The sequence below is a fragment of the Geotrypetes seraphini genome, chromosome 4 (assembly GCF_902459505.1).
Source record: "Geotrypetes seraphini chromosome 4, aGeoSer1.1, whole genome shotgun sequence".
Classification (NCBI taxonomy): domain Eukaryota; kingdom Metazoa; phylum Chordata; class Amphibia; order Gymnophiona; family Dermophiidae; genus Geotrypetes; species Geotrypetes seraphini.
The window spans coordinates 283,937,006-283,954,235 of NC_047087.1; the positions used below are offsets into that span (position 1 = coordinate 283,937,006).

Consider the following 17,230-nt stretch of genomic DNA (forward strand, 5'->3'; position numbering starts at 1 on the left):
CCGGCAGTACAAAATCCCTCTCCGGAGGTATCCACAGAAAACTACTCCTGCATTCTCTCGGCCTCCTTCGAAGCGGCCGCAACAGAAGCAGCAGCGACAGGCTAAGGTCCAGCCGCTGGCTCCGGCAAAGCCCAGGACATCTTTTTGACAATTCCGGTTTGAGCCTTCGGGCTCCCTTCATTCTGGAGACTTCTCCCCTTCCTATTGGGGGAAGTCTCCATCATTTCTACACACGGTGGGAAAGCCTTACCTCCGACAGTTGGGTGCTTTCCATTATCCGGGAGGGGTACTTCCTTCACTTCAGTCATGTACCCACAGACCTTCCTCCAAAAGAGTTTTCTTCGGGCCGGTCTCAGCTGCCCCTCCTTCTACAAGAAGCTCGGACCCTTCTTCGCTTCCGGGCGGTCGAGGAGGTTCCTCTGGAACAGTGGAATACGGGATTCTACTCCCGGTACTTTCTGGTACCCAAGAAGACGGGGGATCTGTGTCCGATCCTGGATTTCCGTGCTCTGAACAAGTTTCTGGTCAGGGAACGATTCAGAATGCTCACCTTCCCTACTCTGTACCCTCTCTTGGACGAGGGGGACTGGCTATGCTCACTGGACCTCAAAGAGGCGTACACGCACATTCCAATACACCCGGCCTCTCGCTGATGTCTGAGATTCCAAGTGGGGGATCTCCATCTCCAGTATCGTGTTCTTCCCTTTGGCCTGGCGGCCTCTCAGAGGGTTTTCACAAAATGCCTGTAGCTATGGCCCTGCGTCTCTGCGGCCTGCATGTGTTTCCCTATCTTGACGACTGGTTGATCAAAGCGTCTTCTCGCCAAGAAGTTCTGCGAGCGATGAATCATACCATCTTGCTCCTTCAGAGTCTCTGCTTCGAGGTGAATTTTCCCAAGTCTCACCTCTGTCCATCCCTGTCTCTGTAGTTCATCGGAGCGGTCCTGGACACGGTTCGTCTCCGCTCCTTCTTGCCTCGGCAGGAGACCCTTGTTTGCCAGAGGGTGGCCCATCTGTCCTCGGCCCCGGCTCGGCTCCTGATGGTCCTCCTTGGTCACATGGCCTCTACAGTTCAAGTGACTCCTTTTGCCAGACTTCACCTCCGTATTCCTCAGTGGACTCTTGCGTCCCAATGGAACCAGGATCAGGATCCTCTCTCTCGACGTATTGTCGTGACTCCTTTGTTGAAGAAGTCTCTCCATTGGTGGATGCTCTCTTCCAATCTTTCCAGAGGTTTTCTGTTTCATGCTCCTCCTCCGCAAAAGGTCCTCACGACGGACTCGGCCTATGCTTGGGGGGGGGCTCATCTGGACGGTCTTCGCACTCAGGGTCTTTGGTCCAGTGCTGACCGCCTGTGTCACATCAATCTGCTGGAACTTCAGGTGATTTTCCTCGCCCTGAAGGCTTTTTGTCACCTGCTTCGCGACTGGGTGGTGCTGATCCGCACGGACAACCAAGTCGCCATGTATTATATCAACAAACAGGGGGGCACTGGGTCCCTGTCCCTATGCTGAGAGGCGATGCGGCTCTGGGAATGGGCCATCCGCTGCAACATATTCCTTCATGCAGTCTACATTCAGGGCCAGCACAATTGTCTGGCGGACAGGTTGAGCCGTCTTCTGCAGCCTCACGAATGGTCCATCCATTCTGTTACTCTGCGTCAGATGTTTGCTTGTTGGGGGACTCCGGATATCGATCTGTTCGCATCCCCCCTCAATCACAAGTTGCCCCGCTTCTGCTCCAGGGTTTACACCCCTCTCAGGCTCGAGGCGGATGCTTTTCTACTGGTTTGGACGGACCTGTTCTGTATGCGTTCCCTCCATTTCCTCTGATTCTGAATACTCTCGTCAGGCTCAAGTCCACGCACGCCACCATGATTTTGATAGCTCCTCGGTGGCCCCGACAGCCGTGGTTCTCTTCTGTTGCAATTCAGTTCCAGGGAGCCTCTTCTTCTGCCTGTTTTTCCTTCTCTGCTTATGCAGAAGTGGACCCGCTTTTCTTCCTGGTGTGCTACTCGACAGCTGGAGCCGGTCTCTGCCTCCCTATCTGCTGTCCTGGATTATCTGTTGCACTTGTCTGGCGCTGGACTTAAGTCATCTTCAGTTCGTGTCCACCTTAATGCCATTACTGCTTTTCATCAGCCGATTGACAGAAAGCCTATCTCTGTTCATCCTGTGGTTTCCCACTTCATGAAAGGCCTTTTCCACGTTCATGCGACCCTTAAACCGCCTTCCATGGTTTGGGATCTTAACGTGGTCCTTGCTCGTTTGATGAAGCCTCCATTCGAGCTGCTAGCGCGGGCTCACTTAAAGTATCTTACTTGGAAGGTTGTGTTTCTTATTGCTCTCACTTCTGCCCTTTGGGTCAGTGAGCTTCAAGCCTTGGTAGCAGACCCACCTTTCACTGTCTTCCATCATGATAAGGTGGTCCTCCGTACCCATCCTAAATTTTTGCCTAAGGTTGTTTCTGAGTTTCACATCAACCAATCCATTGTTCTCCCTGTATTTTTTCCGAAGCCCCATTCTCACCCTGGAGAAGCGGCTCTGCATTCTCTTGATTGTAAGTGTGCGCTGGCCTTCTACTTGAAGCGCACTGCTCCTCATCGTTCTGCTCCCCAGCTGTTTCTCTCTTTCGATTCTAATCGCTTGGGTCGCTCTGTTTCTAAGCGGACCATTTCTAACTGGTTGGCCGCTTGTATTTCTTTCTGCTACGCTCAGGCTGTCCTCTCCCTGCCGGGTCGAGTCACAGGCCATAAGGTCCGAGCGATGGCAGCGTCTGTTGCTTTCCTCCGCTCAACTCCCATTGAGGAAATCTGTAAGGCTGCCACTTGGTCCTCGGTTCACACTTTCACCTCTCACTACTGTCTGGATGCTTTCTCCAGGTATGATGGCCATTTTGTCCAGTCAGTTTTGCTAAATCTATTCTTCTAAATTGCCAACTCTCCCTCCATCCCTTTCTGGTTAGCTTGGAGGTCACCCACATGTGGAGAATATGCTGCCTGCTTGTCCTGGGATAAAGCACAGTTACTTACCGTAACAGGTGTTATCCAGGGACACCCTCCTCCCCGTGGTTAGCTTCTTTGCTAGCTATCTGAACTGAGGCCACGCTGAGGAGACGCATGCCCTAGGTCAGGCGGGAGGGGCACGTGCGCATGCGCGGGCCAATCGCAAGCTTGAAGTTTGCTTGTGAAAACATCAGCTAGGGGGCTCCGTCGGTGACGTCACCCACATGTAGAGAATATCTGCCTGCTATCCCTGGATAACATCTGTTATGGTAAGTAACTGTGCTTTATGGGGCATAGCCTATAAACGGTGCTTTAAGTTAGATGCTGGTAGGCACCCTACTGGTGTCTAACTTAATTGGCAAGGCTGTAAAAAAAGAAAAAAATAAAATTTAAAAAAAATAAATGTAGGCATCTTAACGCCTAAGGTCGAAGTAGGCATGATTAATACTGGAAACGACCTTAGGTGCCTCCATAGATGTAATTCCCGTCAAACATAGGTGACGAACATGTAGGCATTTCAAAACCTTGGCACATTTCTGTTTAAGGTGGCTGCAATTCTACAAAAAAGCGCTGTTGCGTTACTGACACACGATTGGCGACCATTTTTTAGGCAGCCAGTGATATCTACACCATTTGTAGAATCTGCCCTACATGTATAATTCTGTGTAACATGAGTAACTGTGTAGCATGTATAATTCTATGTATAATTTTATGTAGTAAAATGCTGCTTGTAACTTGCCTAGAACTCCAATTTGCAAAGATTCGGTGGGATATAAGTTTGCACATAACAAATCCTTGCTTTATTTTACATGTTGGATTGTCGTTTGCCTTTATTTTTAAAGGAAGGAGATACAGTATAAAGGTTTTGCTTTGTGTGTTAATTATTTTTCTCAGGAGAGCAGCTGGATGAAGTTCTGTGCAGTGTCATGGAAAGAATTGAGTCAGGACTGGTGGACGGTTTTGACAGAACTCGAGTTCTCACACTTCTACTCTGGGTAAGGAATGTAACATTCTAAAAAGATTGGACCGAAAGGGATCAAAGTAGGTCATTCCTAGTTGTAAAGAAGCGAGGGGAAAGCCAGCTGGGGTCAGCTGCATTGCAGTGTGAAAGAAACAGAGCAGACCAAATGTGGAATGTATCTGTTTGATCTAAATTCAAAATATAGACTCACTCCATTAATAAACAAAATCCGGCCTGTTTTTCAGTTTGTGTAACTGTTTAGGGTGGCTATTTTTCAAAAAGGTCTTTACCTCGCTATATTTAATTTCTGGTGAAAGTTTTTTGTGCCTGTGATGTATAGGTAGTAGAGAGTGGTTTCACCTCGCCAACGTTCTGAGGCTTTTTCTTTCGCCGCTAATATTAATTGGACTTTGTATGTTCATTAATGGAGTTAATCTATATTTTGGATTTGTTTCATTTTCCTTCCATTTCTCACTTTTCTTTTTTTGTCTTTTTGATCTAATCCATCCCCTTCCTGTTAGCAGGATTCATTGTACCAGCACCGACCCATACAGATGCTTATTTAACCTGTTCTTAAAAAGCTTCATTGTTGGATAGTCTCCCAGCCCACCAGGCAGCTTTTGTCAGAGATGGGCTATCAATTCATTACAAAATCTCCCCACTTCTGCAGGTCCACCTTTGTAATAGCAGTGGCCTGATCCGCAGCCGCAGGGAAGCACCCCGCTTAGACTCGTCCTCGGAAGCGTTCTCCCCTGGCTCCTGCCCGGACGCAGCGGAGGTCCCGCGCACATGGCGCAGGCTGCTTTTCTCTCTGCTGCGCTCCACTTGCCTGCCGACTTCTGACATTGTGCAATATCTCCTCACTCTGCCACTCACCGGCCCTCAAGCAGCATGCAGATCTTGCTAAGAGATAGGGGAAACAGGAGACAAACTGCTACTCGGAGTCAGAGCTCCGTCTCTAACCCTCCATCGCGGTCAGTGACGTCACCGAAAGCCTATTTTTAACAATCTTGTTAGTTTTGATTTATGTTCAGGTTATACCATGAACCACCTTGAAGATGTATTGAAAAGCGGAATATTAAATGCATAGAAATAAATCACTGTTCAATGCTGGGCAGGTGCAGCTCCTGGCACTGAATGTCTGGGTCTCACTAGTCATCCAGGAATTAAACTGTGTTCTGACCGATATTCAGACTAGTGCCTGGTTAATTTCATCAAATAAAGTTAAGATAGCCATTTCTTTAGCACTCTCCAGACCAGTAGAGGTTAACTTTACGAATGGGTATATATCTAATCATGACCAGCAGGTGGAGACTGAAAACAAAACTTTGGGACAGTATATCCTAGCCCCTCCTCTCTATTTCCCTCAGTCTTCTTTCAGTCTCCAGCAGGTGTGAGTGATCTGTGCCCATCTCCCTTGGTAGGGCTGTTGGAATTTGTTTAGGGGTTTATTGTCCCTGTTTTTGGCCGGACGGAGCTTGGTCGGGCCCTGTTTGGGGGTTCGTCCGACCTCGGGGGTGTCAAACCCGGCGGGTCACGAGCGGGGTCCCTCCCCCCACTTCCTCCACCTCCCCACATTTTTTTAGAGGAGCCTCAGCAGTAAGCCTTGCCCCCTAAGTCAAGCAAGGCATATTGCTTCGAGAGCCTGTGGAGTCTGTTCTGTAAAAAAAAAAAAAAAAAATCCTGAGGTAGTGCTGGTCTGAAGGGTTATTTCCCTTTAAGAAAACTGTATTTTACTGTATTTTTTCATGTAACCGGCACTTTTTTATAGCTAGGTCGCGTATGGAGCAATTGTGCCCTTCTCCGGGGGAGTAGGACACATTTGAGTCCAGCCGCGAGGCACTCGCGGCCGGCCTGAACTCGGCGGTTTGGGTCGGTGAGGTGGTGGAGCTCCGTCGGCAGCGGCTGCAGGCGCCCAGAGCTCCCCGCCGATGGTGCCTCGCGAGTCGGCAGGGAACGGTGGGGAAGCCCGGTCTTCTCCGTCCGCCCACGGAGGGATTCCCCAAACCGCCGACGGTCGGGTTTTAGAGGATTCCCTCTCAGCTGATTTTTTGACAGCTGATGCCGGCTTGCCTGCTTTAGCGGCTGAGACTATTCAGGTTTCTCAGCCGCTTCAGGCTATGGAGGGAGCTTTTTTGGCGGGAAAACCGCCATCTTCTCTGTCTGGCCCCTCCATTTTGTCTTCCACCTCAGGTGACCTTCCCCCTGTTTTGACTATGCAGGGGCAAGGTTCTGCTGGGTCCCCTGCTGTGGCAGGGAGTCCCTTGGGACCCTCGGGGGGTTTTTTCTCCTGAATTTTTCTTTTCTTTATGCAGAGCCTATTTTCAGGCGGCTGGGGGTCCCGGTTGCGTCCAGGGGGTTTCGGGGGGTGGGTTTTCCTCCGCGCTCCCTGCGGCTTTGCCTCTCTCGTCTGGCGTGACGTCCCCTCCGCCGCCTCCCTTGTCCAAGCGTCCGCGGGTGTCGTGGGACGAGAATTTGTGGTCGGAGGAACGGGTCGGTCTGGAGGAGGACCTGGACCTTTCTGAGGAGTTCCAGGACTCTCTGGAGGGGACGGAAGCTGGCGGCGGGTTGTCGGATTTCCCGTTCTCCAGTGACGAGGCGTCCGTGGTGCGCCTTTTTCAGAAAGATGAGCTGCCTGACCTTATTCAGCAGGTTTCTTCGGTTTTGCGTTTTGAGGACGCGCCGCCGGAGACTCCGCGTGTGGGGGACCCCCTGTTACGGGGGATCCGTTCCGTTTCCCGCTCTTTTCCTATGCATCAGGATATTCGGGATATTATTCTGGAGCAGTGGAAAACGCCGGAGACGCCGTTTCGGCTGGCGCGCAGCATGGCTCGCCTGTATCCCATTCCTGAAGGGGATCGGGCTACGTTAGCTTCGCCAGTCGTGGATGCGGTGGTCTCGGCAATTTCCAAGCGGCATACCGTTCCTGTTGAGGGCGGTTCTGCCTTGCGGGACTCTGAGGAGCGCAAATTGGAGAGCATCCTTAAGCAAAATTTTCAGGTCTCTGCCTTTGGGGTCCAGGCGGCTATTTGTGGGGGACTGGTCGCTCGCGCCGTGTTTCGGTGGGCGGAGCGGGTCTTGGATCGAGAGTCTGACGACTGGTCTCTGGTGGATCAGGAGGTAGCGAAGATTGAGATGGCGGCCTCATTCCTCTCAGATGCTCTATAGGACTTGGTGCGGATCTCAGCTAAGTCTATGGCTTTTGGCGTGGCCGCAAGGCGTGTGTTGTGGCTGCGCGCTTGGGCGGCGGATGCTGCGTCCAAAGCTAAGCTTACTAAATTTCCCTTTCGGGGGTCGTTTTTGTTTGGAGAGGACTTGGATAAGTTGATTCAGACTCTGTCGGACTCGAAAGTTCCCCGTCTGCCGGAGGACCGTGCCCGCCCGGCGTCTCGGGGGGGTGCGGCCCGGGGGCGTTTGCGGGATTTTCGCAAGTATCGCCCTGGGCGTGGGGCTGCTTCTTTCCAGTCTCCGGGATTTTCCCGGGGTCGGTTCTTCCAGCGCATGCAGCCCTTTCGGGGGGCCCGTCGGGGGGCAGGGAATCCCTCCGCCGGTTCCCCCGCTTCCCGTCCTTCACAATGACGCCTTGCCGGCGCCCCCTTTGGTTCCGGTGGGGGCTCGGCTGCGCGAATTTTTCCCCAAATGGGCCGAGATCACGTCCGATCAGTGGGTCCTGGAGGTGGTGCGGGACGGTTATGCCCTGGAGTTCGCCCGCTCTCTGCCGGATTTTTTTCCTCGCTTCTCCATGTCAGACTCCGGGGAAGACGCAGGCTTTTCGCCAGACCCTTCAGCGCTTGCTAGATCTCAGGGCAGTTGTTCCGGTGCCCTCTCCAGAGTGGGGCACGGGCAGGTACTCCATTTACTTTGTGGTGCCCAAGAAGGAGGGGACTTTTCGGCCCATCCTCGATTTGAAAGGGGTCAACAGGGCTCTCAAGATTCCCTCTTTCCGTATGGAAACTCTGCGGTCGGTCATTCTGGCGGTTCAGCCGGGGGAGTTTCTCACTTCTCTCGATCTGACGGAGGCCTACTTGCATGTTCCCATTCGGGCCTCTCATCAGCGTTTCCTGCGCTTTGCGATCTTGGGTCGGCACTATCAATTCTGTGCGCTTCCCTTTGGGCTGGCCACGGCTCCTCGGACGTTCACCAAGGTGATGGTGGTCGTCGCGGCAGCCTTGCGGTCGGAGGGCATCCTGGTACACCCCTACCTGGACGACTGGTTAATTCGGGCAAAGTCGTTGCAGGAAAGCTCCCGGGTTACTGCTCGGGTGGTGGAGTTTCTCCGGTCGCTGGGCTGGGTGGTCAACCTTTCCAAGAGTCGGTTGGTCCCGGCTCAGCGTCTGGAGTACCTAGGGGTGCTGTTCGACACCTCCTTGGGGAAGGTCTTCCTCCCAGAGGGCCGGGTGAGCAAATTGCAATCTCAGATTCGCCTGCTTTTGGCGTCCCGGTGTCCTTGGGCGCGAGATTTCCTCCAGGTCTTGGGGTCGATGGCGGCGTCCCTGGACGTGGTGAGGTGGGCGCGGGCCCACATGCGTCCTCTCCAGTATGCTCTGCTCCGGAGGTGGTCTCCCCAGAGGCACGGGATGGATGTTCCGGTTCCCCTGCGAGGCTTGGCGCGCTGCAGTCTGCGTTGGTGGCTCCAGACCCCTCACCTGGTTCAGGGGGTGGGTCTGGATCTCCCGCAGTGGACGGTGCTCCTGACGGATGCGAGTCTCCTGGGTTGGGGGGCTCAGTGTTTGGGTCACTCAGCTCAGGGCACCTGGTCCGCGGAGGAGGCCGCCTGGTCGATCAACGTGTTGGAGACCAGAGCGGTCCGTCTGGCGCTGTTGGATTTCCACTCCCTGTTGCTGGGCAAGTCGGTCAGAGTGCTGTCGGACTATGCCACGGCGGTGGCTTATGTCAATCGTCAGGGGGGCACCAAGAGCACTCAGGTGGCGCAGGAGGCGGCTCTGCTCATGGTTTGGGCGGAGTCCCATCTGCTGGACCTCTCGGCCTCTCATATAGCCGGAGTAGAAAATGTTCAGGCAGACTTCCTCAGTCGTCACTTCCTAGATCCAGGAGAGTGGTGTCTCGGCGCCGAGGCGTTTCAGTTGATAGTGCAGGCTTGGGGGCAGCCCCTGATGGACCTGATGGCCACGGGTGGCAACGCCAAAGTGCCCCGCTTCTTCAGTCGTCGCAGGGACGGCAGTGGCCAACGGAGGGGCTGTTGTATGTGTTCCCTCCTTGGCCGCTGGTGGGCAGAGTGCTTCTTCGCATTGTTCACCATCCGGGTTTGGTGGTGCTGGTGGCGCCGGATTGGCCTTGCCGTCCGTGGTATGCGGATCTGGTGAGGCACCTGGTAGCGGATCCTCTTCCTCTGCCTCTCTCGGACGACCTTCTGATGCAGGGTCCCATTCCCATGTTCGACCCGTCTCCCTTCTGTCTTACGGCGTGGCTCTTGAAAGGGGTCGCCTTAGCAAGAAGGGATATTCAGACAAGGTGATCTCTACTCTGTTGGGGTCCCGGAGGCTTTCTACCTCTCGGGCTTATGTGCGGGTTTGGCGTCTCTTTGAGGAATGGTGTCGGGCGCGGGGAGTGACCTCTTTTCGCGCTTCTCTGCCTCACATTCTAGAGTTCTTGCAGGATGGCCTGGATAGAGGCCTGGCTTGGTCTTCTCTCCGGGTTCATCTTGCGGCCCTGTCGGCCTTTCGAGGGTTGGTGTCAGGTCAGCGTTTTATCGGCTCTTCCTGATGTGATTCGGTTTTTGCGGGCGGCCAAGTTACTTAGGCCTCCCCTACGGCCCTCGGTTCCCTCTTGGGATCTTAATCTGGTTCTCTCTGTTTTGGTGCGTCCGCCTTTCGAGCCCTTGGACGTCTGTTCTTTGAAGGACCTTACTTTGAAGGCGGTCTTTTTGGTGGCCATTACTTCTGCTAGGCGTGTTTCTGAGCTGCAGGCTTTCTCTTGTAGGGCTCCCTTCTTGGAGTTTTCTAGGGAGCGGGTCGTCTTGCGGCCTGTTCCTTCCTTTCTGCCGAAGGTTGTTTCTCCTTTTCATGTCAATCAATCGGTGGTTCTCCCGGTCTTGGGTGGTCGGGAGGGCTCTTCTGAGCAACGGCAGCTGCGCAAGTTGGATGTCGGTCGGGTCCTTCGCTCTTATGTGCAGCGGACCCAGGAATTCCGTAAGTCCGATCATCTCTTTGTCCTCCTGGCGGGTCCTCGTCGGGGAGCTGGCGCTTCTAAGGCTATTATTGCGCGCTGGATCAAGGAGACGATTGCTTCCGCTTATCTTCTGAAACAGCAGCCTATTCCGGAGTTTCTCAAGGCTCATTCCACTCGGGGTCAGGCGGCTTCTTGGGCTGAGTCGTCGCTCGTGCCTCCAGTGGATATTTGTAAGGCTGCGGTTTGGTCCTCCTTACATTCCTTTGTTCGTCATTATCGGGTTGATGTGCAGGCGCGTCGGGACGCGGTGTTCGGTGAGCGTGTACTGGTATCGGCCCTTCGGGGGTCCCGCCCGTGAGAGGGACTGCTTTGGTACGTCCCATTCGTAAAGTTAACCTCTACTGGTCTGGAGAGTGCTAAAGAAGGAGAAATTAGGTTCTTACCTGCTAATTTACTTTCTTTTAGCTTCTCCAGACCAGTAGAGGTCCCCACCCTGTCTGTTGTTGTTGTTGTTGGGGCTGTTGCGCGGGCAGTTTTTGGTTTTTGCTGCGGGTTCTAGTATTTTTCTAGGGCCGGGGAGAATTGAAGAACAGCGGCTGTGGCTCGGCTGGCTTAGCTGGCGAGCTGTGGGGACATTCTTCCTTCGGGAATTTCTCCTCTGCATTTTCCAACAGCATTTTGGGTATGTTATTTGTTACTCCTTTCGGAGTATTGTTTTTTCTCTCTGTTTTTTTCCAGTTCTTGGTTCTGCTTGGCTATTCGGCAGACTGAGGGAAATAGAGAGGAGGGGCTAGGATATACTGTCCCAAAGTTTTGTTTTCAGTCTCCACCTGCTGGTCATGATTAGATATATACCCATTCGTAAAGTTAACCTCTACTGGTCTGGAGAAGCTAAAAGAAAGTAAATTAGCAGGTAAGAACCTAATTTCTCCTTTGTTGTCCTACTTGGCTGGTTATCGGACTGAAATTCTCCACTACCTGGCGAAGTTTGCACTCTACCCCCGGCCCTCCCAAACCTTCTTAATTAGGGGATGATTGGGGAATAAGGATATTTGGTAGCACTAAGAAGTTAAGTGCTTTGGATTACCCGAGCAAACCATTTAAATGGGAAGAGTAAGAAACTGGATACAGGGTTTCTTAACAAAGAGATCATATCATGTGGTTAGTGGTGGAACATACTCAAAACCCTGGAAAAACCCCTCGGGAGTACCACAGGGTTCACCACTGTCGCCAACACTATTTAACATCTACATATCATCCTTAGGACACTTATTACAAAAGCTAAACTTAATATACTATATATATGCAGACGACATTTCCATTTTAATCCCAGTGAACAGCATAACAAACAAAACCTCGGAATACATTTCTCATATTATGACCGAAATAGGACATTGGACAATCAACCACAAACTAAAACTAAACACAGAAAAAACAACAGTCTTCCTTGCAAGCCCAACGGACAAAATTACCAAAACAAGGATACATATAAAAGATCAAGACTACCCAATTACTAAAACAATAAAAATATTGGGAGTCACCTTAGACACACATTTGACCATGGTCAAACACATGAACATAGTGGTAAAAAAGTGTTTCCTGGCACTATGGAAGTTAAAGACCATCAAAAAATATTTTGACCCATTATCATTTAGACTACTAGTGCAATCACTTGTGCTTTCTACACTGGACTATTGCAATATCGCTTATATGGGAATACCCAAAAAAACAGTGAGGAAACTTAGAATTGTTCAGAACACGGCGGTCCGGTTGATATTCGGATTGAAAAAAAGGCGACCATATTAGCCCCTATTACAGACTGCTGCACTGGCTGCCAATGGAGGCATGAATAATATTCAAGTTCTCCTGCATCTGTTTCAAGCTGGTGTGGGGACTAGCTCCCACCTACCTGCTATCACACTTCGTACTTTACAGCCCTACAAGACAAACTAGAAACTGCAAACTATTTGCTTATCCAAGCATTATGAGCTGTAAATACAAAACCTTTCTGGATAGAACTTTTATGTACCAAGCAAACACATAACAACACTGGTTAGACGACTACATAAATGGAGCTAAACTGACCTATAACACTTTTAGAAAAGCCATAAAAACTGCCTTATTCGATAGATATATCGCCTAAATAATAATTACTTCAATCTCTAAGTCAATCTCTTTTCTTTCCTCCCCTGCGTATACTTTTGAAATTCAATCAATCTGTATATTGTAATTCGCTACATTTTATGATTCTGTATACTGTAATTCAATGACTATCTGCATATTGTAATTCGCTGACTGTCCAGCTCTCTTCAATGTAAACCGCCTAAAAGTTTCAAGATTGTTGGCGGTATAGAAAAATAAAGTTATTATTATTATTAACTTAGGTTGCAAACAAGTTAGGCGCGTTTCAGACGTATTCTAGGACAATTCACCTACCTTTTAGGAATGCCCATGATCCATCCATAGCCGTGCCTCCTTTTCAAATTCGCACACGGCAACTGGTGCATACTTTTTACAGAATCATGCTTTCCGAGTTGTACATGTAGCTTTTAATTTGTGCCAATTAGCGTCAATTATGAGGTGTCAATTATTGGTGCTTACCAATATAAGCGCATGGCTTTAGGCACCATATACAGAATTTGGGGGGTAAGTGTACAATTATGCATATGAATGACGGTATTCTATAAATTTAAGCACAAACTACATTATAGTTATTCTGGTGCTAGATCAATCCTAGCATTCGGTTCACCCTTTTCACCACCACCACGCATTGCGCGGATGGCTTCATTGACTTGTCGACCAGTACTCCCACAGTTGTTTGGTTTGGATTTTCATTTCATCTGTGGATTACACGGATCAGCTTTTTTCCTTTTAATTGTTCCCTTGTTCTCTGGGGTCAGGTTTAAAATAATTATTCTTTAATCCTTGTTCTCTGGGGTCAGGTTTAAAAAAAATTATTCTTTAATCCTAGTATTGTAACAAAAATGTACTTATGTCTACTAATTAGTAACTAATTTTTTTGTGTTGTGCTCAGTAACCACCAACATGGTCATATTATAAAATTTAATTTATAATAACCATGATTTATTGGGAACCCTCATTGCATACACGGGTTCCCTGCTCCTCTATTTAACCAGACAAGGGCAGTATATTCTGTATTCAATGTGCTTAATTAAATCACCAACGTGGCTCAATCTAGTTCTGCCATTACTTGTGTCACTCATTATTACAAACTGTGTGTAAATGTGCAGGTTACCAAGGCACTGGTGCTGCGATATCACCCTTTGAACACTCAGCTGACTGATAAGGTAAGTAACCAAAGTACAGCCTATAATTTAACATTATTTGTAAGCTACAGTGGGGGAGAGAAAAGAAAACTGGAGGATGTAAGAGCAGCTGGGTCACAGTGAGAACAAGAAATTAGGGAAGGTGCATTATTTAGGGCTCCTTTTACAAAGGTGTGTTAGGGCCTTAACGCATGGAATAGCGCGTGATAGCTGCTACTGCCTCCTCTTGAGCAGGCGGTGGTTTTTCAGGTAGCGTGCGCTAAAAACGCTACTGTATTTCATTAGGAATTTGTGGTTACTGTAAGAAAGACAAGAAAAGAGGATTATTTGTCCTTGTGGTACAAGCCCACAAGCAGTAGAACTTAGGCTTATATATCTGCAGCATTGGGTCTGGATTGAGCCTCCTTTATAGTTGCAGATATCCAGCTATCATAGAGAGAGCCCTCTGCTAAACACTTGTCTTTTAGGCAATTATTAGTGGTATAATTCAGAGGATAACAAAATGGCAGATTTTCTGCCATTTCTCTTCCTCCCTCCCCACCCCCCAAAAACTAGGGAACAGATACTACCTCAGAAGGGGCCTTAACAAGGAGTACTGTAGTTGGTTTGGGGGCGTAGGGGAATGGACTGATCTGTATTTCCTTTGTCCTCACTGCCTGTACTGTCTGCTTCTGAAAGTCCAGCCAACCCACTCTGACACCTGGCTGTGCTATGGGACAGGCCTTTCTTCCTCCCTGTATAGCAGCAAGATTTGACCACCAGCCCTACTGAGCAAATGACTTTTTATGGATTTTCCTTTCTGTCTTCTCTTTGGTTCCTAGCTGATCAGCTTATTAACAGACTGGGAGCTAGGTCCCGCTGCTGCCGATGGCTTCTTCTTACTTGTGTCTGACACGCCAGATGTGCTGAACAAAGCCTGCCACGCTGATGTACGGATCATGTTCCGGCAGCGATTCTTCACTGAAAACGTGCCAAAATTAGTGCAGAGCTTCCATGCAGCAGATGAAGGTAAACAAGAAGAATGCGCTGAGGAAGGCAAAATTAAAGTTTTAGATTCTGACGGTTAGAAATCGGGAGAACTGGCCAAAACATGCCAGAGATGTAATACTGGGTGCCCAGAAGCAGCGAAGGACCTGGAGCTCTGTGTATGATGAAGTAAAGTAGTAAAAAAGGGGTGGGGGGGGCAGAGGGATCTGAAAGCAATGAGCTGGAAGTATTAGAAAGGGGAAAAAGCAGACGCAGAGGTTTAAAAATAAATCCTCAACCTCTTAGTGACTTTTGTTCCATTTTGTGAATGGTTATGAAACTGGCATCTGTGATGGAAGACATATTTTATGATCAAACCAAAAAAACTGTGGAAAGCGATGTTCCTGATTGAGACTTTTATTCAAATAGAAAAGTCAATAAAATATCCACAACTTGGAATAAGGGACCCAACACGGTCCGTGTTTCTCAGCGGCAACGCCAGGAGATACTATCATCGATGTTTTGGATATAGTTTTTCTTTAGCACTCTCCAGACCAGTAGAGGTTAACTTTACGAATGGGTATATATCTAATCATGACCAGCAGGTGGAGACTGAAAACAAAACTTTGGGACAGTATATACTATCCTCCCTTCTCTATTTCCCTCAGTCTTCTTTCAGTCTCCAGCAGGTGTTGAGTGATCTGTACCCATCTCTCTTGGTAGGGCTGTTGGAATTTGTTTAGGGGTTTATTGTCCCTGTTTTTGGCCGGACGGAGCTTGGTCGGGCCCTGTTTGGGGGTCCGTCCGACCTCGGGGGTGTCAAACCCGGCGGGTCACGAGCGGGGTCCCTCCCCCCACTTCCTCCACCTCCCCACATTTTTTTAGAGGAGCCTCAGCAGTAAGCCTTGCCCCCTAAGTCAAGCAAGGCATATTGCTTCGAGAGCCTGTGGAGTCTGTTCTGTAAAAAAAAAAAAAAAAAAAAAAATCCTGAGGTAGTGCTGGTCTGAAGGGTTGTTTCCCTTTAAGAAAACTGTATTTTACTGTATTTTTTCATGTAACCAGCACTTTTTTATAGCTAGGTCGCGTCTGGAGCAATTGTGCCCTTCTCCGGGGGAGTAGGCCACAATTTTAGTCCAGCCGCGAGGCACTCGCGGCCGGCCTGAACTCGGCGGTTTGGGTCGGTGAGGTGGTGGAGCTCCGTCGGCAGCGGCTGCAGGCGCCCAGAGCTCCCCGCCGATGGTGCCTCGCGAGTCGGCTTGGAGCAGTGGGGAAGCCCGGTCTTCCACAACCGCCCACGGAGGGATTCCCCGAAGGATTCCCTCTCAGCTGATTTTTTGACAGCTGATGCCGACTTGCCTGTCTTAGCGGCTGGGACTGTTCAGTCTTCTCAGCCGCTACAGGCCATGGAGGGAGCATTTTTGGCGGGAACTTCGCCATTTTCTTTGTCTGGCCCCTCCATTTTGTCTGCAACCTCAGGTGACCTTCCCCCTGTATGGCGAACACAGGGGCAGGTTTCAGCTTGGACCCCTGCTGGGGCAGGGAGTCCCTGGGGACCCCCAGGGGTTTTTTTGCCCCCAATTTATTTTCTTTCTTTGTGCGGACTTTTGGGGGTCCCACGTGCGCCTGGGGGGTTTCGGGGGGGGGTTTCCCTCCGCGCCCCCTATGGCTTTGCCTCCCTCTTTTCGTTTGGCGTCCCCTCTTCCTCCTCCCTCATCCAAGCGCCCGCGGGGGGGCTTGGATTGCGAATTGGTGGGCGGAGGAGCGTGTTGGCCTGGTTGAGGACCTGGCTGCTTTGGCGGGATTCCAGGATCCTCTAGAGGGGACGCCTGTTGGCAGCGGGGCGGCGGGTTTCCCGTCTTCCAGAGCAGATGCGTCCGTGGTGCGCTTTTTTATTCAGAGGGATGAGCTTTTAGACCTGTGTAGCAGGTCTCCTTGGTGCTGCATTTTTGCAGTGGCGCCGCCGGAGACCCCGCGTATGGGGGCCCCTCTGCTTCAGGGGGTCTGTCCTGGTTCCCGCTCTTTTCCTGTGCGTCAGGATTTGCGGGATTTTGTGTTGGCGCAGTGGCCTATGGGCGCAGTTTCGTTTGGTGTGCGCCTTGGCTCTTGGGTATCCCGTCCCGGAGGGAGGTAGGGCTACCTTAATTTCGCCAATGGGGAACGCGGTGGTCTCGGCACTTCCTAAGCGGCATACCGTGCCTGTTATGGACGGTTCTGCTCTTAGGGTCTCGGAGGCGCGTGCGTTAGAGACTCTTCTTAAGTATGATTTTGATGTCTCTGCCTTTGGGGTCCAGGCGGCTGTTTGTGGGGAGCTAGTCGCTCGCGCCGTGTTTCGGTGGGCTGAGCGTGTCCTGGATCGGGAGTCTGATGACTGGTCTCTAGTGGATCAGGAGGTAGCGAAGATTGCGATGGCTGCCTCGTTCCTCTCAGATGCTCTTTATGACTTGGTGCGGATTTCGGCTAAGTCTATGGCATGGCCGCGCGGCGTATTTTGTGGCTGCGCGCTTGGGCGGCGGATTCTGCGTCCAAAGCTAAGTTTACTAAAGTTCCCTTTAGGGGGTCTTTTTGTTTGGAGAGGAATTAGATGAGTTGATTCAGACTCTGACGGACTCGAAGGTGCCCCGTCTGCCTGAGGACCGTGCCCGCCCTGCGTCTAGGTGTGGGGCTGCCCGGGGGCGTTTGCGGGAATTTCGCAAGTATCGCCCGGGGCGTGGGGCTGCTTCTTTCCCGGCTCAGGGTTTTTCCCGGGGTCGGTTCTTCCAGCGCATGCAGCCCTTTCGGGGGGCCCGTCGGGGGGCAGGGAATCCCTCCGCCGGTTCCCCCGCTTCCCGTCCTGCGCAATGACTCCTTGCCGGCGCCCCCTTTGGTTCCGGTGGGGGCCCGGCTG

At 50.9% G+C, this 17,230-nt stretch overlaps 1 protein-coding gene across 3 annotated transcripts in view; it reads left to right on the forward strand.

The window, feature by feature from the left end:
* The window catches only part of MMS19 (MMS19 homolog, cytosolic iron-sulfur assembly component), a 210,848-nt gene that overhangs the window by 176,777 nt on the left and 16,841 nt on the right, over positions 1–17,230 (forward strand). For all 3 annotated transcript variants that reach the window (XM_033940777.1, XM_033940775.1, XM_033940776.1), the window contains exons 24-26: positions 3,898–3,998; positions 13,345–13,401; positions 14,202–14,388. In XM_033940777.1, the coding sequence (XP_033796668.1) occupies positions 3,898–3,998; positions 13,345–13,401; positions 14,202–14,388 (345 nt within the window). The remainder of the gene's footprint in view (positions 1–3,897; positions 3,999–13,344; positions 13,402–14,201; positions 14,389–17,230) is intronic.